General features: G+C 38.4%; 2 protein-coding genes across 7 annotated transcripts in view; both read left to right on the top strand.

Annotated features, from left to right (window-relative positions):
• Positions 1–22,601, top strand: part of FRMD5 (FERM domain containing 5) — a 311,143-nt gene that overhangs the window by 7,442 nt on the left and 281,100 nt on the right. The gene's annotated exons all lie outside the window — the stretch shown is intronic.
• Positions 12,661–13,359, top strand: LOC144303106 (small ribosomal subunit protein eS8). Its single transcript, XM_077880877.1, has one exon. The coding sequence runs from the start codon at positions 12,692–12,694 to the stop codon at positions 13,316–13,318; it is 627 nt and encodes a 208-aa protein (XP_077737003.1). The 5' UTR covers positions 12,661–12,691; the 3' UTR covers positions 13,319–13,359.

The following is a 22,601-nucleotide window of genomic DNA, read 5'->3' as shown; positions in this document are numbered from 1 at the left end:
TAGAGCCAAAGATAGAGTAGGGAGAGCAGTTTCTCTCAGAGGCTCCCTAGATTTAAATTGTGGACCTCTTGTTGCCCAAGGCCACCTTGCGATCCTCATTGTTAATATTTTTTTAAAAGATTTTATTTATTTATTTATTCATGAAAGACAGAGAGAAAGAGGCAGAGACGCAGGCAGAGGGAGAAGCAGGGGGCCTGATGTGGGACTCGATTCCAGGACTCCAGGATCACGCCCTGAGCTGAAGGCAGGCGCATAACCACTGAGCCACCCAGGTGTCCCTCATTGTTAATATTTTGAGCAAGATTCTCTTATTCTCTTATTGGTCTTTTCACCAACTGTAAATACAATTTTTAAAAATTTATTTATTTATTTATGATAGTCACACACAGAGAGAGAGAGGCAGAGACATAGGCAGAGGGAGAAGCAGAATCCATGCACCGGGAGCCCGACGTGGGATTCGATCCCCGGTTTCCAGGATCGCGCCCTGGGCCAAAGGCAGGCGCTAAGCCGCTGCGCCACCCAGGGATCCCCTACAATTTTTTTTTTAAGGTTTTATTTATTGAGAGAGAGAGAGGGAGGGAGGGGCAGAGGCAGACACACAGGCAAGAGGGAGAAGCAGGCTCCATGCAGGGAACCTGACGTGGGACTCAAGCCCAGGTCTCCAGGATCATATCCTGGGCTGCAGGCGGCGCTAAACCGATGCGCCATCTGGGCTGCTCTGCTGTACTAAGGTGTTTGACTTTCGTAATCTTTTCAACCCAATTGTATCATATCCTAGGTTTGGAAAGCAGGAACTTGTAAAGTTCAGATTCTTCAGGCTTTTGCTTCTACTGTCATACTAAACACCAACTTGTGTGAATTCAATCCTCTAAGGAGATCCTTCCGTGCCATGCTCATACAGGCAAAATAATTGGGCCACATGCTTGGCAACCACTGAGTTTGTGTACAATAGCTCCATTCACTTGTCTACAGAAAACACCCCTTTGACAGTGATTATAGCTTTCATTCCCCCTCCTCTACTTCTGACTCTTTGCATTACTATGACCTCATCTGCTGGTCTGTATTTAGAGATGCCTTGGACCATTCTAGAAATGCTTTAGGACTCATTCCTGTATGTTAAAGATAATTTCAAAGCCTTAAACAACCCCTGCCCACCAAAGGAAACCATTCTAGATCAGGACCAAACCTAGCTATTTTTATGCCTTATTTGAGCCATCTTACTGTGTCACAACTCAGGGGGCTTTTTTCCTTTTGTAGAAATTGTGAACCTTGTTAAAAAGCAAGGAGGGTGGAGTAGGGGATGAGTTAAAGCAGTGGTTCTCAAAGTGTGGTTCCTGGATGAGCACCATCAGTTTCACCTGGGCACTTGTTACAAAAGCAGATTTTTGGCACTACTGCAGCCCCAGTGAATCAGAAATACGGGGGATGGAGCTCAGCAGTCTGTTTTAACAAGTTTTCCAGGTAAGTCTTACGCTTTTTGAGGTTTGAGAATCACTAGTACTGGGTCACACAGATATTTAGTAGGTAAAAGTGAAGAGTATTGTTGATTGGTTGAGTATAAAAAGTGCGGGAGAGGAAGAGGCCAACAGTGAATCTTATATTTCTAAATTTTGATTCATTTCTCAATGGCCTTAACTGATTCTCTACGCTCGTAAGATAAAAGGTTATTTGCAGATATGCGTACCATTTTTAAGTGGGCAGGATTCTAAAGATTCTACAACAGGTCATCATTCCGATTTGTTGCTCTTATATTTATTGGTTTTTATTTCTGTCTTCTCTGACCTAGAAAGAATGATTATTTTATATTTCTATACTGTTTTTCAAAGAAATCGTCTTCACAACTTAAAGCACTGAGAATGTAGGAAGGCCCCTATTTGCAAACATGTAAATAGCAAACAAAAAATGTCATGCAATTCAGTGCTAAGACAAGGCTGTATGCTGTGGCAATGCAAATATGGGGGACTCGAAATTACTAAATATTTCTCAAAGGAGGTGAGATTTGAACTAGGTCATGAAAGATTGCCAAAAGCAGAAAATGGGCTGTGGGGATGGGTAAAGGGCATTCCAGGCTGAGGTAACAGCAGGCTACTTCAAGGTAGGAAAGCTAAAAATGTAAAGCCAAATATATTTAGTCTTTACTATGTTTATCTGGATTACTCTGGTACAGTTGAGTCAAATAATAGAATCTACTTGCCTCGGAAAGATTGCTGTCAGCAAATTTCAATCATTCTTGACATGCTTGAAAGAATTAGTCTAAACTAAAACAGAAAACTGGTGTTGAATTAAATCTAACTCCAAAAGCGTACAACACAAATTACGATTCTTCACAAAGCAATGGCATCATATAAAGAAAGGGTAGATTCATGTATCAATCTTAATTCTGTGGCTGCAGTAACTATGCATATGAATTTTGTTTCCAAGAGACCTCATCTCTGGCATCAGTTTATCTACACAAAAGAAAGTATCAAATCCCAACATTCAGCTGATGTTTGAAAATCTTTTGGCTGATACAGTGCAGCCTAAATGGTGTATTGACAGTTAAGAAATGTGACTAGTGGAGCCCTAAAAGGCACAATTTCTGCATCTCTATTCCCAAACCTAAGTGGCCATCAAAATCGCTTTTCTAGAGGTTGGGGCAATGCTTCCCTGGATTCCCCAGTGAACCCCTGCTTGCCAGCCCTGAAGTTCCCAGCCCGACCCAGGGTGCACTTTGAACATTCCACACTATGCCAGACTAGAGCTTTGGGGATGGGAACCCGCAGGAAAGCATGGTTTGGCATTTAGGCAATCAATGTTCGGCAGAATGCCAATGCTAATAGGTTATTTTGCTCTGGAAAAAGTGAAAAAGAAGGGATAGTTTAAAGACTGATGAATAGGGGAATGACTGACAATACAGGCACTCCACTTTGTGGGAGAGATTAAGGAGGCTTGCTGTGAAGTGGTATTATGGGAGCCAGAGAAATTAGCAAAGGCCCATAGGCCTAAAACCTGAAAGAAATAGTGGTACATCAAAACAGCATGCCCCAGGGCACACTTAAATGTCTGGCCACTTTCATTGAACTTGTAGTAGGAAAAAGCCAAATCATTTGAACTTTCATAGTCTGGTAGTCCATTCAGGCCCTCCATAGTCAGGCAAATTATCCTTGGCCTCCAGGCAGGTGCAAAACCTTATTTCCGTATTGCCTGATTTAAGTCTGAGGCCTCTAGTCTGGGCCTTACCCTATTTTTGAAGACACTCAAGTGAAGAATTGGCTTCACAAGTACCAGAGGATTCCATATACTCTAGGCTGGAGATGCCACTAAGATGATTGTTTTGTCAGACATGAGCCAAGTAGTAAGAACATTGATTATAAAGAAGCAGAATTAATTCATCTAAGGATCTCAAGTACTTCTAGGGGATAATTTAAGCTGAAGAAAACGTCCAGCCTGCCCTCTCTCAGATTTTTGCCTCTAGAAAAAAAAATCCAGAATCCCCCAGAGTTGTTATGGAATTGGAGGTTTGTAAGTTAGAAGGATACTATGGACTGGCAGTGATGCCTGGGATGTTATAAGGCATGTGGAACCTGCAATTTCACAGTACACTGTCATCCCTGCACAACAAAATAACCCATCCGCTCTTTGTGAGGCCACTCAGAAGAAGTTTGGCAGTTGAGAGATAAAAATCTGATAAAAAAAATAAGGTAGTCCTAGTATTACAGCAAGTTAATCTATACTTAGCTTCAGATTCTAACATTATATGAAACAGGTCTTTTAAAAAGTGGGAGTTGGCTTGATCTAGCTTCAGGACATAGGATACTGAACCAACTATTGCAGTGTCAGATTTTATAAGCAGTTGATCTGAAAGATCAATACTTACTTTGCTTATTTTTAAATACACTTTGGATAATTTAGATAAGCTTATTTCAATGAGTACCCACAGTACTGAAAGCATGTCTAAGAATTGTTTTCTAATAATTTGTATGGCAAAAGAGAACACACTTCTCATATTCCAGTTTTTTTTTTTTTTGAGATTTTATTTATTCATGAGAGACACAGAGAAAGAGAGACAGAGACACAGGTAGAGGGAGAAGCGGACTCCATGCAGGGAGCCCGACATGGGACTTGATCCGGGGTCTCCAGGATCAGGCCCTGGGCTGAAGGCAGTGCTAAACCGCTGAGCCACCCGGGTTGCCCCATATTCCAGTTTTGGATATTGGGTACAGTAGACTGATTATTTTAAAGACACAAATGATACTGTTGCAAGTTAGACCTTTTACTGTGTCATTCATTATAAGACATTATGGACTATTGCTATTAAGAACATATCTTACATAAAATATCTTTAGTTTCTGGTTGAGAGAAAATAAGGTGACCTGGGTTGGCTCAGTGGTTGAGTGCCTTTGGCTCAGGCCGTGTGTGATCCTGGGGTCTTGAGATTGAATGGCTCCCTGCAGGGAGTCTGCTTCTCCCTCCGCCTATGTCTCTGCCTCTCTCTCTCTCATGAATAAATAAATAAAATCGTAAAGAAAAGAAAATAATAAGGAAAACTTTCTCTTCACTTCCTGAATTCTACAGTTTTATTTCTTATCTCATACCATAGCTCTTCTCTGCATCTCTTATGATCTCCTTTGCTTTATGCTAATTTATGCTTAGAGCCACTTACTTAATCTTTTCACCATTCTTTTTAAAAAATATTTATTTGAGAGGGAGAGAGTGTGTGGGGGCTAGTGGGAGGAGCAAAGGGAGAGGGACACTAAGCACAGAGCCCACGACACTGAGATTATGACCTGAGCTGAAATCAGGAGTTGGAGGCTCAACCAACTGAGCCACCCAAGTACCCTTCCCCTCCCCCGCTTTTTAAAGCAACTCATGACCCCAACATCAAGAGTTGCAGGCTCCAGTGACTGAGCTGGCCGGATGTCCACTCTTATCACCGTTTCTAATTGCCATCACTATTAAGTTATACCTTTGCTTATGGTAAAATTCTTTGTGTAGTGGCCACACTTTCTGTTGGTAGTGGTGGGAGGTGTTTATAAAAGGTACAGTTATATGTAACATAACTGAAATATAATGTGATCCCTATCCTTTAACAGCGGGGGCACTTCTTATGGCCAGGAGAGTCTTTATTGTGGACAGTTGAAGTTGGTGAAATTTTAGGGAGAGTGGAAATAATTGATAAAGGGAGAAAAGATGAAAACCAGAGAAAGCGTTGGGATGGAGCAAGATGAGCTCTAAGCAGAAATACTTAATCAAAATCTAGAGGGAGAATCTGGAGAAGCCTGATGGGAAATGAAAGAATATTTGAAATCTTTTTTTGTTGTTGCAGCTGTGTGATAGAAGAAGTTTAATGGTTTAAAGGAGCTTTCTGCCGATGGCTCCCATGTGGGGGTAATATTTAAAATACTCAATGATTGGGGCACCTGGCTAGCTCAGTCAGTGGAGCATGTGACTCTTGAGATGGGGGGGGGATGGTTATAAGTTGGAGGTTACTTAAATAATAATAAAAAAAGCTCAGTAATCAATGAGTCACAGTGGATACCTCCCTAACCAAGATTCTCCCAGAACACAGTAGAATGGAGTCTAGGGCCCTGTGCTGGGCCAGACACTATTATGTTGAATCATGGGAGGTGGGGTTCAGGGTGTTCCCAGGGAAGAGGGAGAGGCCTCTTAGGGTGGGGGCTATTTGCCAACTGGTAGAGAAATATTTTAATGACCAGCAGGATCTTATTGGGGCAGGCCAACCTAAATCCACTCCTCATTCTTTCAGGCGGGATGAAATTGGAACTTCCAAGAAGCCATAAGAGCTCAGATGTTTTTGAGCTATGATAGGGATCTTGCTGAATTCAGTCTTCCTCTTCTGATTTTAGCCTCAGTGATGGGAGGAATCAGAGTCCCCTAAATCTGTCTTCTCTGGTTCTCCATTTGTTGCTTGCCAGATATAGGATCCCAGTGATCTAGGTTTTACTTCCTGTTGGGCGGTAGTCTCATTCCTATCTTTTACATGCTTCCAAAATGCATGCATTTTCTCTTTTTAAAATCCTTCAAGAGTCCCCCATTACCTGCTGCATAATAGCCTTTAAGCACGTCATAGATGCCCTTCTATTACCTTTGCTGCCTTGCTTCTGAGACTTCTGAGACTTGTCTCCATAAGCGTTTGATCCCACTTGGTGGATCATCAGCTTCTCATCACCTTATTCCCAAGGTAGACTTCTTTTTTTTTTTTTTTTTAAACATTTTATTTATTTATTCATGATAGAGAGAGAGAGAGAGAGAGAGAGAGAGAGGCAGGCAGAGACACAGGCAGAGGGAGAAGCAGGCTCCATATAGGGAGCCTGACATGGGATTCAATCCTGGGTCTCCAGGATCGCGCCCTGGGCCAAAGGCAGGCGCTAAACCGCTGCGCCACCCAGGGATCCCTCCAAGGTAGACTTCTTCCCCGGTGTTGGGCTATGCTTTGGGGGACCTTATTATAGCATTTACCACATTCATTTGTGAATATTTACACACATATCTGCCTCTCAATAGACAACTGTTTGAGGGGCAGAGATTGCATCTTTGTACAGTTAGTATCTAAGGTCTCACCTAGGGGCTCAATAAATGTTGATTGTAGATGTGTATGAATGAAAATGTTAGCTCTGATAAAGAGGATTGGGTTTTTTGTTTTTGTTTTTAAAGATTGATTTATTCATGAGAGAGTGAGGCAGAGACACAGGCTGAGGGAGAAGCAGGATCCTCTCAGGGAGCCTGATGTGGGACTCTATCCCAGATCCTGGTATCAGGCCCTGAGCCGAAGGCAGGCGCTCAACCGCTGAGCCATCCAGGCTTCCCAAGAGTATTGTTAATAATACAAATATAAAGTTACCTCTGACTTGAGCTAAATAGATTTAAAAAATGAACATCAGATTTTCTGGTCTTTAGAGTGATATTATGGTACTTTAGAAGGTGGTTAATTAGTGGTGGTAGTTGCACGGTTCTAGGATTATACTAAAATCCACAGCATTGTACACTTTAAAACAGTAATCCAGGGGTGCCTGGCTGGCTCAGTTGGTAGAGCATGACTCTCGATCTCAGGGTTGTGAGTTTGAGCCTCACATTTGTTATAGAGATTACTTAATGAAATCATTTTTTGAGAAAAAGTAATCTTATGATAGAAATTATCTTAATTCATATGTCAATTTCCTGGTTTTGATAATATACCATAGTTGTATAAGAAGATACCCTTGGGGGAAGCTGGGTGAAGGATATATGGGACATCTTTCATAGTGTTTTTTTTTTTTTTTTAAAGATTTTATTTATTCATGAAAGACAGACAGACACAGGCTCCATGCAGGGAGCCCGACATGGGACTCGATCCCAGGCCAAAGGCAGGTGCTAAACTGCTGAGCCACCCAGGGATCCCCATCTTTCATAGTGTTTTCACAACTTCTTGTGAGTCTGTAATTATAAAAATCTTAAAATGGTGATTAAATTAGTTTTCCTGAGCAAATACGTTTATTATTTAGGATTTATGGTTCAGAATGACTATAGAAAGTTTTCTCACTGATTAGGCTCCAGTTAACTTTCAAAATTTTGTAGAATTATTTATAAGTAGATAAATAGAAGAAAGAAAAATAGTAGAAGATACTCAAAATCAATTCTATTCTAAGAGGTAAGATAAGAGTTTAAAAATATCTTGGAAAAAAATATCTTGGTAGGTTTTTTATTTATTTATTTTTGCATGTTTATTTTTTCTGTGATTCTCTGCTCCTAAGGTTTCTCTGATGTAATTAATTACAATTAAAATGAATGTACTGACAAATTATGCATATCATAACATGCCATTGTTGTGTTTTAGAGAGTTATTTGGTGTAATGTCCATATTACATATTTAATTTAATATGTTAATTGAGCCATTTAAAAACTTAGTGCTTACTGTGTTCTGGGCTCTGTGATAAGCACTTTATGTGTGTCCTTCATTTAATCCTACTGTTTAATGGAAAATATTATTGTCCCTAATTCTAGATGAATACAATAAGGCTTAGAGATGTTAAATAATTTGTCTGATGTCACACAGCTAGGTGGGGGGGAGGGGGGAGAGCTAGGATTCAAACTCTCTGTGACCTTGTTGTTGTTCCTACTCATTGCTCTCTGATGAAGCTGACAGTGTAGTCCAAAGGGGAAAACATTGACTTGGGGAAGTCAGGAGACTTGTATGAAATGCCTGACTCTCTTGGCTGATTAACTTTGAGGCCTTGAGCAGGTAATTTAACCTTTCATCTACAAAGTGAGGAGACTCAAAAAGAGACCCTTCCAGTCTCTTTTAGCACAAACATTCTCCAGTTCCCAAGAAATTTGTCCAGGGCTCAATAGTGTTTTTCTGTGTGTTGCTTCTGTGAAGGATATTCTCTACAAACGCAAATATTCCTTTTAAAGAAAGAGATGTCAAGGCAGATCTTTGTGACTACTTCAGTCTGTGTTCTCTTAGTTTTGTAGAATACAAAATATAGCTTTATTTACTGGTTCCACACAGATCAGATTATGGGGGATTGACTCATGCTAATAAATCATAAGAGCTTTCCTTCTTTTTTTCTTTTGTAATTTAGAATCTGTGTTAATGATAGTAGGGTAGTGAATACTAGTTTCTTCTATTGTAGGCACTTCTTCAGAATCAGAGACTTACGAAAAACAAATTTGAAAGCCATTTTTAAAAAATATTTGAGAGAGAGAAAGTGAGAGAAAACACTAACAAGGGGGGGCATAGGGAGAGGGAAAAGCTGACTCACCCCTGAGCAGGGAGCCCAACATGGGCTCGATCCTGGAACTCCAGGATCATGACCTGAGTTGAAGGCAGACACTTAACCAACTGAGCCACCCCAGTGCCCCTTAAAAGCCGTTTTGGAAGGCAAATGTTTTTGAGGAGTATTCTTCTAGGTTGTGTAAAAGCCATATAAACCATGTTTTTTTCGTAGTACAGGCCTAGTGATTATCAATCTAGAAAAATGGATTCTTGTATCTTCTTTGATTAGTATTTTCTAAATGCTGATGAAGTCTTTAGCCCTTCCCCCACTTCATGTAGATTATTGTATATATGTTAATAGTACAATTTTAATATTTCTTTTAAAATATGACCCAGTCTAGAGGATACATTCTGCTTACTTTAACTGCACTTGAGTGTTTTTCAGACTTTTTTTTTTTTTCAAAGATTTTATTTAGTTATTTGAACTGAATGAGAGAAAACATGGTGGGGGGAGGGACAGAGGGAGCAGGAGAAGCAGAAGCAGGCTCTACACTGAGCAGGGAGCCTGCCATAGGCTTGATTCTAGGACTCTGAGATCATGACCTGAGCTGAAGGCAGATACTTAACTGACTGAGCCACCTAGGCACCCTTCAAACTACTTTAAATGCCAGAGTTAATCTTATAGTTTGGATAGTTATTCAGTATCAGTTTGAGATAATTATCTCTTGTCTTGAGTAAATGTTAGTGGATTTGGCCAGATAACTTTCATTAATTTATGTTGACTTTTATTACATTGTCTTTTGGAGGGAGACCTCCCTTCTTTTTTTAAATTTTGATCTCAAATTCTGCATAGTTCTCATATATGTTACCACTGCATTACCATTCTGTCATAGGCAGTGTTATGTAATATTGATGCCATCCGTAGGAGGCATACACCACATATGTTATAGAACTCTAGAGTGAATTCTAATACATTGTAGACATTTCCACTATTATTTTTCTCTCAAGTTTCCAAATACCGTTTTCTGCATCTCCTACAATATAAACTTGGCTTTTTTTTTTTTTTTTTAAGATTTTATTTATTTTTTTGTGAGAGACAGAGACACGGCAGAGGGAGAAGCAGGCTCCATGCAGGAAGCCCAATGTGGGACTTGATCCCAGGATCACGCCCTGAGTCAAAGGCAAATGCTCAACCTCTGAGCCACCCAGGCATCCCTAAACTTGGCTTTTTAAAAGTCAAGTTTATTGGGGTATAATTTTTATGGAGTAAAATTCACTCTTTTTAAGGTAAACTCTACACCCAATATAGGGCTTGAACTTCTGACCCCGAGGTCAAGACTTGTGTGCTCCAGTGACTGAGCCACCCAGGTGCTCCTAAAATTCACTCTTTTATAGCTGTATAGCTCTTTGAATTTTGACAAATACATACAATTTGTATAATCATCATATATATATATAATATTTCCAACATTCCATAAAGTTCCCTGGTACCTCTCTATAGTCAGTCTCCTCTCAATCTCTGAGTGTCTATCAGCTAACCTGATTTCTGTCCTAATAGCTTTGCTTTTTCCACAATGTCCTATAAATAGAATCATAGAATATGTAATCTTTTGAATCTGGCTTCTTTCATTTAGCATAATGCTTTTTTGAGCTACAAATTACATATCATAAAGTTCATCTGTTTAGAGTGTACAATTCAACAGTTTTTAGCATATTTATGGAGTTGGGCCATCATCAACATAATCTAATTTTAGAACATTTATATCACCCCAAAAAGAGACTTTGTACCTGTTAGCAATCACTCCTATTTCCTGTCTCCCCTCCTCCCCAATTCTCTGCCCTAGGCAAACACTAATCTACTTTCCATCTCTATAGATTTGCCTATTATTAACATTTCAAATAAGTGGTATCATATAATACATGGCCTTTTGTAACTGATTTCTTTCACTTAGCATAATATTTTTGGGGATCATCCAAGTAGTAACTTATATTAGTACTTCATTCTTTTTTATTGCTAAATAATTTACTGTAGTATGGATTCATCACATTTTTATTCATCAGTGGACATATATGTTGTTCCGCTTTTTGTCTATTATAGATAAAGCTCTTATCATTTATGTACAAATTTTTGTGTGGATGTATATTTTCATTTCTTTTGATGTGCTGTGACAGTCCTATACACTTTTCTTTTTAATTGAAGTATAGTTGCCATACAGTATTATATTTCAGGTATATAACACATATATATGAGTTTTTGTATGGAAATATGTTTTTATTTCTCTTGGATAGATACCTAGGAGTGGAATTGCTGGGTCATATGGTAACCTGATGTTTAATGTTCGAGGAATTGCCAGTTTTCTGAAGTGGCTGCATGAGGGCTCCAATTTTCACATCTTTGCCAATCCTCACTATTGTCTTTTTGATTATAGCCATTTTGTGGGTGTGAAGTAGTATATCATTGTGGGTTTTTTTCCTATTTTAATTTTATTTTAACTTGAGTGGTTAACATACAGTTTTATAGTAATTTCAGGTGTATAATATAGTGATTCAACAATTCTGTATATTACTCAGTGCTCATCATGATTAGTGTACTCTTAATCCCTTTTGCCTGTTTTACTCATTCCTCCACCTACCTCCCTTCTGGTACCCATTTGTTCTCTGTAGTTAAGAGTCTATTTTGTGTGTGTGTGTGTGTTTTGCCTCTGTTCACTTGTTTAGTTTTTTAAATTCAACATAAGAGTGCAATCATATGGTATGTCTTTCTTTGACTGGCTTACTTTGCTTAGCATTATGCTCTCTGGGTCCGTCCATGTTGCTCCAAGTGGCAGAATTTCTTTATGGTTGAATAATATTCCATTGTATACAGGTACCACATCTTTGTTCATCAATTGTTGGACACTTGGGCTGCTTCCATAATTTGGCTATTGTAAATAATGCTGCAATAAATATGGGGTGCATGTATCCCTTCATATTAGTGTTTTTGGTTTTTTTTGGGTAAATATTCAGTGCAATTACTGGATTGTAGGTTAGTTCTATTTTTAATTTTTTGAGGAACCTCCAGACTGTCTTCCACAGCAGCTACACCAGTTTGTGTTCCCACCAAAAGTGCCTGAGGGTTCCTTTTTCTCCACATCTTCATCAACACTTTCTTGTATAGTTGATTTTAACCATTCTGACACATGTGAAGTGATATATCTTTGTGATTTTGATTTATATTTCACTGATGATAAATGATGTTAAGCATTTTTTTATGTGCTGTTACGTGTTTTCTTTGGAGAAATGTCTATTCATGCCTTTTGTCTATTTTTAAATTAGATTATTTTTTGAGTGTTGAATTGTGGAAGTTCTTTATATATTTTGGATACTAACCCCTTATTGGATATGTCATTTGAAATTTCTTCTCCCATTCAGTAGGTTGTCTTTTAATTTTGTCGGTTGTTTCCTTTGCTGTGCAGAAGCCTTTTATTTTGCTGTAGTCTCAAGAGTTTATTTTTGCTTTTATTTCCCTTGCCTCAGGAGACCTATCTAGAAAGATGTTGTTGGCTCATTTTGGTTTTGATTTGCATTTTCCTAATGACTAAAGATGTTGAACATCTTTTCATGTGCTTATTAGCTACTTGGATGTCTTTTTCTGAGAAATATCTATTCAAATTATTTGCCTATTTTTAAAATGGGTTGTCTTTTTGTTATTGAGTTGTAAGAGCTCATTATATATTCTGGATATAAGTCCTTTATGAGATAGATGGTTTACATATATTTTCTCCTGATCTGTAGGTTGTCTTTTCATCTTTTTGATGCTGTCTTTTGAAGCACAATAGATTTTAAAATAATGCAGTCCGACTTCGCAATCTTCTTTTTTATTGCCTGTACTTTTGGTGTCTTATCTAGGAAATCACTAACTAAGGTTAAGATTTACTTCTGTATTTTCTTCTAAAAGTTTTGTAGTGTTAGCTCTTAAATTTAGGTCTCTGGCTTTCGCAGCCAGCGCCGAGAGCGATGGGCATCTCTCGGGACAACTGGCACAAGCGCCGCAAGACCGGGGGCAAGAGGAAGCCCTACCACAAGAAGCGGAAGTATGAGCTGGGACGCCCCGCGGCCAACACTAAGATTGGCCCCCGCCGCATACACACAGTACGAGTCCGGGGAGGCAATAAGAAGTACCGAGCCTTGAGGCTAGACGTGGGGAACTTCTCCTGGGGCTCGGAGTGTTGTACACGCAAAACCAGGATTATCGATGTTGTCTATAATGCATCCAACAATGAACTGGTCCGCACCAAGACCCTGGTGAAGAACTGTATCGTGCTCATTGACAGCACACCGTACCGACAGTGGTACGAGTCCCACTACGCACTGCCCCTGGGACGCAAGAAGGGGGCCAAGCTGACGCCTGAGGAGGAAGAGATTTTAAATAAAAAACGATCAAAGAAAATCCAGAAGAAGTATGATGAAAGGAAAAAGAATGCCAAAATCAGCAGTCTTCTGGAGGAGCAGTTCCAACAGGGCAAGCTTCTTGCATGCATCGCTTCGAGACCAGGCCAGTGCGGCCGGGCAGATGGCTATGTGCTAGAGGGCAAGGAGCTGGAGTTCTATCTGAGGAAAATCAAAGCCCGGAAAGGCAAATAAATCTTCTGTCTTCGGTCATGTAATAAAGGTGTTTATTGTTCTGTCCTGTGAAAAAAAAAAAAAAAAAAAAAAAAAAAAAAAAAAAATTTAGGTCTCTGGTCCACTTTGAGGTATTTTTTGTGTATGACATAGGGTAGTGGTCATATGTGTATGTATATATATATATACACACGTGTATATATATATATGTACATATACATGTCATATGTATATATATGTATTGTTTTTGTCTCTTTTTTCTTTTTATTTCTTAAATACCATATATGAATCTTCTCTTGCTCTGTGTTCTCATGATTTTCTGGGTTTCTTTAGTGATATATTTGGATTCTTTTTATTTTTTGACTATCATCAGTTTTTGATTTATGGTCACCATTAGGTTTATATAGAACATGCATATAGCAGTCTGTATTAAGTTAATGGTCACTTAAGTTTGAACTCATCCTAAAAGCATTACATGTTTACTCTTCTCCTCTCCTTGTTTTAAGTATATGGTGTCATACTTCACCTTTTATTTTGTGAATCCCTTTACTGATTACTTGAATTAAGTTAGAGCAGGTGTTTGCCAGAGCTGTGGTCATACCAAACTGCAGGGTACTCTCCCTGTGTTGTCTCCTAAAAAGCTTTCACTGGTGAGTGGGGCCTGTAGTCAGGCCAGATGTCTGCCCTCAGATCACTGGATTGGATTGGTGTGGATAGTTGGATTGGTGCGTGTGGTTATCTTCCCCTCTGTCCAGGGCAGGAATCATGCGGGAGTGGTGCTGGCCCCTGTCAGGGCTGCTTGCACACTGCTAGGCATGTGGCACCGCTTTGGATGTTCTCCTGACAAGGGCATGTTGAATGGGGTGGATTTGCAGGAGAATGCAGAGGTAGTTTGCTTGGTGTCAGGAAAATCCAAGCTGGTCCACTGTGGGAGGCTACCTGCAGCCACCAGGGAAAACTCCTGCCGAAGCCAAGATGCAGGGAGTGGGGCATACTTTTAGCAAACTAGGTGGGGAATATTCCAGCTGCACTGGTTCCTGCAGGTGTCTACATATCTAGGCTGGGGGCAGGGGGATGGAAATGATACCTTAGTACCATTGAATCCATGTAATGTATTACTAGAAAAAAGATACCTCTGTTAAGCAAATGTTTGAAAGCTACTGAACTCACTCTTCTTTTTAGTGGACAAACCTGAGACCCAGAGAGGTAAATTGACTTACTTAAGGTCATATAGTTAGTCTGGAGTAGGCTGATACTCCAGTGCTTTTTTTTTCTATGTAGTATTCTCTTGTCATAATGTTAAAATGGTAGTACTTATTGGCTCATGGAACAATTAGATCACAAGATTTGATAAACTCCTAAATTTTTTAAAAAGTTTCTTTTATACTGAAAAATAGCACTAGAAACTAAATACTCTTTTGTGAGTTATCTGCACTAAGAAAGTGGGGGTTATTATTTTTTTTTAAAGAAACCAGTTTCTAGCACAAAGCCTTTTAAAATTACTGTGCTTGGGTTTGTAAGTAGTGTAAAAAAAAATGTGGCACAACTGTCAGAGGTTATAAATGACAATACATTATGGAAATAGGCAAGGAAACAAGCAAGGATTTGCCATGGGGAAACAGACATTATATTTTGTTATCAGTTTTGACAAACACCAGCAGTGGTTTATCAATGTTGAAAGGGTAAAATTGAATTCATTAGGCGCAATTTTAATGGTTAGAATAAGTTATATTCTGTAAGAAGTATTTGGTTCTGAAATCCTTCCTTTATTGAAGTTTTTCTAGAAATTACTAGAGTGTGAAAGCGGTACTATATTGGTAATTCTGAGATTGGCTGCAGGACCAATGACTAGGCAGTACATGGTTAGATTGAGCAGAATCGGGATCCCTGGGTGGCGCAGCGGTTTAGCACCTGCCTTTGGCCCAGGGCGCGATCCTGGAGACCCAGGATCGAATCCCGCGTCGGGCTCCCTGCATAGAGCCTGCTTCTCCCTCTGCCTGTGTCTCTGCCTCTCTCTCTCTCTCTCTCTCTCTGTGACTATCATGAATAAATAAATAAAATCTTTAAAAAAAAAAAAAAAAGATTGAGCATAATCTTATTAGAATGCTTTCAGTGGATTTGAATAGTCTTATTTAATAATGGTATAGTGGAAGAAGTGTCCTCTTTGGACTCAGGAGAACTACGTCAATCTTGACTCTGCTTCACACTACCTATGTGACCTTGAATGAGTCACTTTACTTCTATGACTTTATCATTTTTTAAAAAACAATCAATTGGAAAAAGATAGTGATATCTGCTCAGTCTACCTCTCAGAATCATATGAAGAGAGGAAATGAGAAAATAAAGTACTTTGTAAACTTTATTTTTAATTTTTTTTTTAAAGTAATCTCTATACCCAGTGTGAAGCTCAAATGTACAACCCTGAGATCAAGAGTCACATACTCTACTGACTGAGCCAGCCAGGCACCCTTCACTTTGTATCTTTTAAAGTGTTATTCAGCTATAGTCTTTATTATTATTAATAACCTTTGGAATTATGATATACAGGGTTTTTAAAAGTTTTTTCTTCTATTTGGCCACAATTTACTGGCATTCATTTGGCCTCTATTCCATGTCTCTAGTTTTAGGAGGAAGTTTTGCTCCATCCTTAGTCTTCTTTTTCTTTCAAATAGATGACTTTTTTTCCACTTCCATCCATTAGAAGAGAGTACTCTGTTAGTTTCCTCTTAGGAAAAGAGGAGTTGGTTTTTATTTTGTACAGATATTTAGCTTGACAAGCCTGGCAGAAGCATTAAACTTATAAGCTGCATGTAGGTTTTCCTATTTGACGTGGCATTTCTCTTGTAGTTGAGTTTCTTGCCTCCTGCCTTTTCTTGTCCTCTGCTTCCTTTTGATGGGTTTGATACCTATTATGCCTTTACCTTGGTCAACCCCATTTGTTGGTCAGTAGGAGTTCAGGATACCCTATCAAGATATGCTTCGTGGACACAAATGGTACAGTCATTATACTTCAACTCCCCCAGTACTGACAGACAAGAGGAGATTTCATTTGCTGATCTGGCTCCTGTGCCCGAGATGGAGTTAAGGATCTTTGTCAGTTTTTAGAAATTGTAGATATGGGAAACAAGTATTTCTTCTCTGTTGGTAAAATGGAAGAATCTTCTCTTTCTGATACCTAAAGCTGATGAGATTGTCAATTTTAGTGTTATTTCTTTTTCATCCTGGTTAAGAGAGAACATTTTTTATCTGAAGGTTTTCAAAGACATTTCCAGTGGTCACCATCTGTCTTATCAACCTCTTTTAATTCAGGTTAATTGAAAAAAATAAGCTTATGTATTTTAAATATGACTGAGATGAAGGGGTATTTTGGAGAAGTCATATGTAGCATAAAGTACTGTTTATTCTTAGGAGATCGATTTATGCTTTTTTGTTAGACTGTATCATCTGGAGTTATGTTTTAAAAATAACATCTCATTTTAAAAAATTAGAGGCTAGTTTTTTTTTTTTTTTTTTTTAAAGTAAGCTCTAGGGATGACTGGGTGGCTTAGAGGCTGAGCATCTGCCTCTGGCTCAGAGCGTGATCCCAGGGTCCAGGACCAAGTCCCGCACTGGGCTGCCCACGAGGAGCCTGCTTCTCCCTCTGCCTATGTCTCTGCCTCTCTATCTGTGTGTCTCATGAATAAATAAATTAAATCTTAAAAAAAAGGAAGCTCTACACCCAATGTGGGATTTGAACTCACCACCCCAAGGTCTAGAGTCAGATGCTCTACTGGTAGAGCCAGCCAAGTGCCTCTAGAAGCTAGTTTTTAAAAAGTCACTGAATTTAATTCTGATTTAAAACAAAGGAAATACCAGTGTGTCTGTCATTTATTTAGAATTTATTTAGAATGACTGCAAATTATGTTATACTTTTAATTGTAGAATCATGTTGTTTGTGTAGTTAAATAGAAATGACTTATAGGGGTACTGTGTTAAAAGCTAGCATATGGTTATTTAAGGATACATTCTAGTAGGGTCATTTTCTTCACAGCAATTTTTTATTAGATGGGTGGGAAGACAGAGCCTGGAATGCAGTGGATAAAGGTGCCTGTGCCAGTTGAGTTACTCATTGGGAATTCAAAGGTCAGCATGTACTTTAATAATTTTTTAAGAGAAAATCCTATCTTGGCCTAGAAAAATAGATTTCTAAAAATACTATAGGGTTAGCATTCTCACTATGCATTATTTTATACTCCATAGTATTGATGTATTATAAACAAAAACAGGGGCACCTGGGTGGCTCAATCAGTTAAACATCTGCCTTTGGCTCAAGTCATGATCTGAGGGTCCTGGGATAGAGCCTGGCGTCAGGCTCCCAGCAGCTTGGGGAGTCTGCTTCTCCTTCTGCCCCTCCCACCCCTGCTTGTGCTCTCTCTTTCTGTCTCAAATAAATAAATACAATCTTTGAAAACAAAACCAAAGCAAAAATGTTGGGTTCCTACAAATAGCCTTGCAATTATAACTGAAACTTAGTACTGAATACTAAATAGATGAGAGATCTTCATAACAAGTAAAACTGGGCGATTTGAACAGCTTGATCAGTGATTTGGCTGGAAATAGAATGACTTCTCTAAAATATCAATTATTAGACTTAATTATAGTGGGCATTATAGGATGGCTTTCATATTTTTCAGTAACCTAATCTTAAATCATATTCTATAATTTGTACCATTTTTGTGATAACAGTGTATTTTGTATTCAGATATTTTACACAAAAATGCACTTTTTACACCTTTTTTTTGTGTGCACTAACATACTTTCAGACGAGTAGGTTCTTTTGCTTAGTACTCTAGGGCATCATTGTGGGCTCTTAAAAAAATGTTTGCTTGTAGGCATATATCTTGTCACCAAGCCCAGAGGACTGTAGATTTTAATGGCTGCGTGTGTTTAAACATATCATGCATAGGCATTAGCAGTTAGAGAAACATTATAGGTATATCTTAAGTCACAGAGTAGATGGTTTTTTAAAAAATTGATTATAAATAGTATTTTAAATGAGCAATTTACGGAAATCTATAGCAAATCCTATTAAGTGAATACAGTGTATATAAGTTAAAGTAATACATAATTCAACCTAGAGTTTTCAAGTTATTGATGTTGTAGTATAAGCAGCTAGGCAAGGTAACCCTTTCTGGAGTAGCAGACAAAAGCCAGAGGTTTATCCAAGGGCAAAAGCCCCATCAGAGAAGACAGAGCCTGCTTTGTTTGGAAGAGGCCCTGGGCCCGGAAACGCTAATGGAACCAAAAACACTAATGGTGTAAGTATATGGATTCCCAACTATAGAAAGGGCAAAATCTTGGGAAAATGGAGATTTCTTTCCATGTTCAAAGAGATATCTGAAAATATTTAAAAAATACTTTTATATGAATACTCAGTTTTTTAAAAATGGGAAGTTTTGAGAAATTATATTTGAGAAGAAAAGCCTGAAAAGTAATATTTAAAAATCAGGAGGAATAGTTAACATGCTATACTATCTTCTCTCCAAGAATAAAGGGAGTATGGGCAGTCTGGGTGGCTCAGCGGTTTAGCACCTGCCTTCGGCCCAGGGCCTGATCCTGGAGACCCAGGATTGAGTCCTGGGTTGGGCTCCCTGCAAGGGGCCTGCTTCTCCCTCTGCCTATGTCTCTGCCTCTCTCTCTGTGTGTGTCTCATGAATAAATAAATAAAATCTTAAAAAAAAAAAAAAAAGAATAAAGTGAGTATGTAGCTGTTATAACCAAGGCAATATGCAAAGGCTAAATATTATATTCTACCTCTGCATGTGTTTCAGTAATAAAGTGTTTTTTCTATAACAGGAAAAGGGGTTTTAGTAGTTCTGTATCTAAATAGGGAAATACCTAAGGTACCACATTTAAAATATTCAGAAATTGTATAAACATAGCCATCATATTTGCTTTAAAAATTCGCCATTTGTCATTGTGTCATATTGGTGCTCATCTATTTTGATGAGTGCCATTCAAGCCAGGGATCCCAGAAGTATGCTGCTACCAAGTAAGCACCTGTCAAACCCAACCCACAGGTCCTGGTGTAGATTCCCGTTCTACTTGCATTTCCAGGAAGAGAGATGTGTTTGAATATTTTCAGGATAACTCTGTTCTCAACAGCTCTCTGGGAGCCTTTCTCTCTCCTGTCGACTGTTTTCTTAGGAACTTCTCTCAACTTCTCCCTTCTACCTGGTGATTTTAGGTCACAGAGATTTTAAAAAAAGGGTTTTTCCCTTCTCAAAATATTTTTTGGGGGATTCCAATTCCAAAGGAATTGTTTGGTTAAAGATAATCTTCGTGTTAAATTCTGGAAGAATGGAGGAGAATCCAGGGGACTGTTTCATATTTTCCTTATGGAAAACAGTGGATGTAGACTATCCTGAAGGATTACATGCAAGGTGAGAATAAAAGATAATTTAAGCTTTCCAGGAAGCCAGGAGTAAATGGAGACGAAGAGAGTAAATCCAAGTGTAATACAGGAGCCAGAAATAAGCATTTCATTAAAAGCTGCTTAAGTTTTATACTTTTGGTTTCTATTGAATAAAATTAAAGTTGTCTTATTCAGGGCTCATGCATTTTCCATGTGAGCTCTCTGAGGCCGGTGATTGCACACAAGCACAGGAAAGATCAAATAGAGCAATTTGAAGTAGTAAGCAATGGGGAGGAGTAGCCTAGGTGATTCTGCAATGATATCGATCAGGGAACAACAGGGAGGGAAGAACCCTTTGAAGTGAAGGAAGCTCGTAGCTGCAGGTGAGGGATACAGATAGAATAACACTTATTTAGTCCGCTTGGCGGAAGAGGAACTAGGGCATTAAGATCTGCACCTAGGAGATCAGAAGAGAAAGGATGGGGAGAGGTGGAGTTAAAGTAAAATCTGAACTATCAAAAATGAAGTATCTGAGGAAAAGCAGTGAACTCCAATTCTCTTTGCATTGCCCCAGCCTCCAAGCAAAAATTGCGTCTACAATTTTACATCTTACCTCTAAAATACATTTAAATTGATTCCCGGATTCTGATTGGGCAGTGAAGATACAATTTATGTTTACTTTCAGATAGTGGAGCTGTAAAAATTTTTGTATACCAAATAACTATTCTTGTCATTACTATTATAGTTTCAGTTGTGTTTGCCACCAAAAATAAAATCAGCTCTAACACACAAGAATCAGAGACAAGAATTATAAAATTAATTTTAATTTGGCAAGTTGGTAAGCAAGTCTATATGCATGATTCTCCCACTAATGCTTGTGGGAACTTAAATGGGTGATCTTATATATGTGAAAGAATTTTAAATTCAGAAGGATCCTCATACATAGTCTAGTCTGACTTTAAAATTTTAGAGATTAAGAAAAAGTTGGTATTGACTACATGACAAAATTACTTTTCTTTTAATTGAGAAATCACTTGGAAAGCATGAAACTTAGTTGAAGCTGCTGTATAAACTTTGTCACGGCCTATTCTGTTCTGTTTTTGTTATCTTGATATGAGAGGTGTGCCTTCTAAATGCAGACAGTTTGATCTACTCTAACAGTTGTCCTAAAAGTTAAATAAATTATCCTCCTTTTTCAGTGAAGGGTTGCTTATCTATTTATTGGCTGGTAATAAAGTTTCTAGATGCTTTCCTTGATTAGAAGATTTTACTGTTAATTGATTTATTATCCTCAGTGTGTCTTAGGGGATACATAGAATCAGTGTTCTGCTTTGTTGAACAGACTTTCCCTTGGTGGCTCTACAACAAATTTGAAGTTAAATTCTATTAATGAAATGCCTCATTAAAGTGCTTAGAATGCTTCAGAGAGAGGGGCCTTGAAATGGACATCATTCAGTCATCCCAAAAATATTTATTGAGTATCTTTTATGTGATAGGCATTAGGCCAAGTACAGAATAAAGTCAAGGCCACCAGGATCCAAGTGCTAGGGAAGAGACACCATTGCTGCTGTACTCCCCATCCTGGACTATGATCGGTGATGTAGGTACTCTTCTTCTCTCTACTGAACGTTTTTCTTAACCTGGGGCTCTAGGCCAATACCGGTTGCTTGGTGGTGGAACCTATTGGCCCTTTTGTGTACTATTATTACCATATTGAAAAGTCCAATTGATAAAGACAGGTTTCTTAGAAAAAAATTACTGATGAATTATTTGCATTGAAAGATGCTGGGACATATTAAATGTATCACCATTTGGTTTAGTTGGAATGACTTATTGACTTCCAGAAATATTGACCGAATTTAAATAAAAAACCAACTTAGACGATTTCTCACTTTGGATAAACCTTAATTTCTAACTAAGCAGTAAGAATAGTCACTAGAAGAAAGTAGAAGTATTTATTTAATCTTTGCATACGGAGAACTTTTTAAGCATAAAGATGATGGAAGAAATCAAAAAGGAAAAGATCAAAAGATGTATCTATCACATGAAAATTAAAAATTTCGTGTCAATACATCAAAAACAAAAGCTGGAAGGCAAGCGAAAATTTAGAAGAAAAAATTGCAGCTAATATGGCAAAAGATTAATATCCTTAGGAATAATAATAAAAACTCCTTATATAAACATTAAAAAAGAATCCAATTGCTCAATGAGAATAGTGCCCCCAAATGGACAATACAATTAGAAGTGACAATTTGCTAAAGTTTACTTCACCTTCCTTGGTAAGCAAGAAAATGTAAGTTAAAATGAGATGCCGGGTTTTATGATTTTAGGCTAGCGAAAACCAAAAAAAATCCTCAGTTTTATTTATTCATGATTGACCTAGAGAGAGAGGCAGAGACATAGGCAGAGGGAGAAGCAGGCTTCCTGCAGGGAGCCTGATGCGGAACTTGATCCCAGGACCCCGAGATTATGACCTGAGCCAAAGGCAGATGCTCAACCACTAAGCCACCCAGGTGTCCCTGGTATTGTCTTTCTGAGAAGATCGGCAAGTTCACTCCCAGAACCTTCTCTTAAGGTAATGATGAAAAATACAAGAAAATAATTTTTATATCAAGATGTTTTTTATTTTTATTTTATTTTTTAAAAGATTTTATTCATTTATTTATGAGAGAGAGAGAGTGTGACAGAGATACAGGCAGAGGGAGAAGCAGGCTCCATGCAAGGAGCCCGATGTGGGATTCGATCCTGGGTCTCCAGGATCACACCCTGGGGTGAAGGCAGCGCTAGACAACTGAGCCATCTGGGCTGCCCTCAAGATGTTTCTTAGAACATTATTTATAATAATGAAAAAAATGAACATATATAAAATAGAAGATTGATTACATAAATGATATGTATGGAATGTTTGTG

Source organism: Canis aureus, chromosome 32 (assembly GCF_053574225.1).
Source record: "Canis aureus isolate CA01 chromosome 32, VMU_Caureus_v.1.0, whole genome shotgun sequence".
Taxonomy (NCBI): domain Eukaryota; kingdom Metazoa; phylum Chordata; class Mammalia; order Carnivora; family Canidae; genus Canis; species Canis aureus.
The sequence above is the reverse complement of the archived record's forward strand: the minus strand, read 5'-3'. Positions and strand labels throughout refer to the sequence as shown.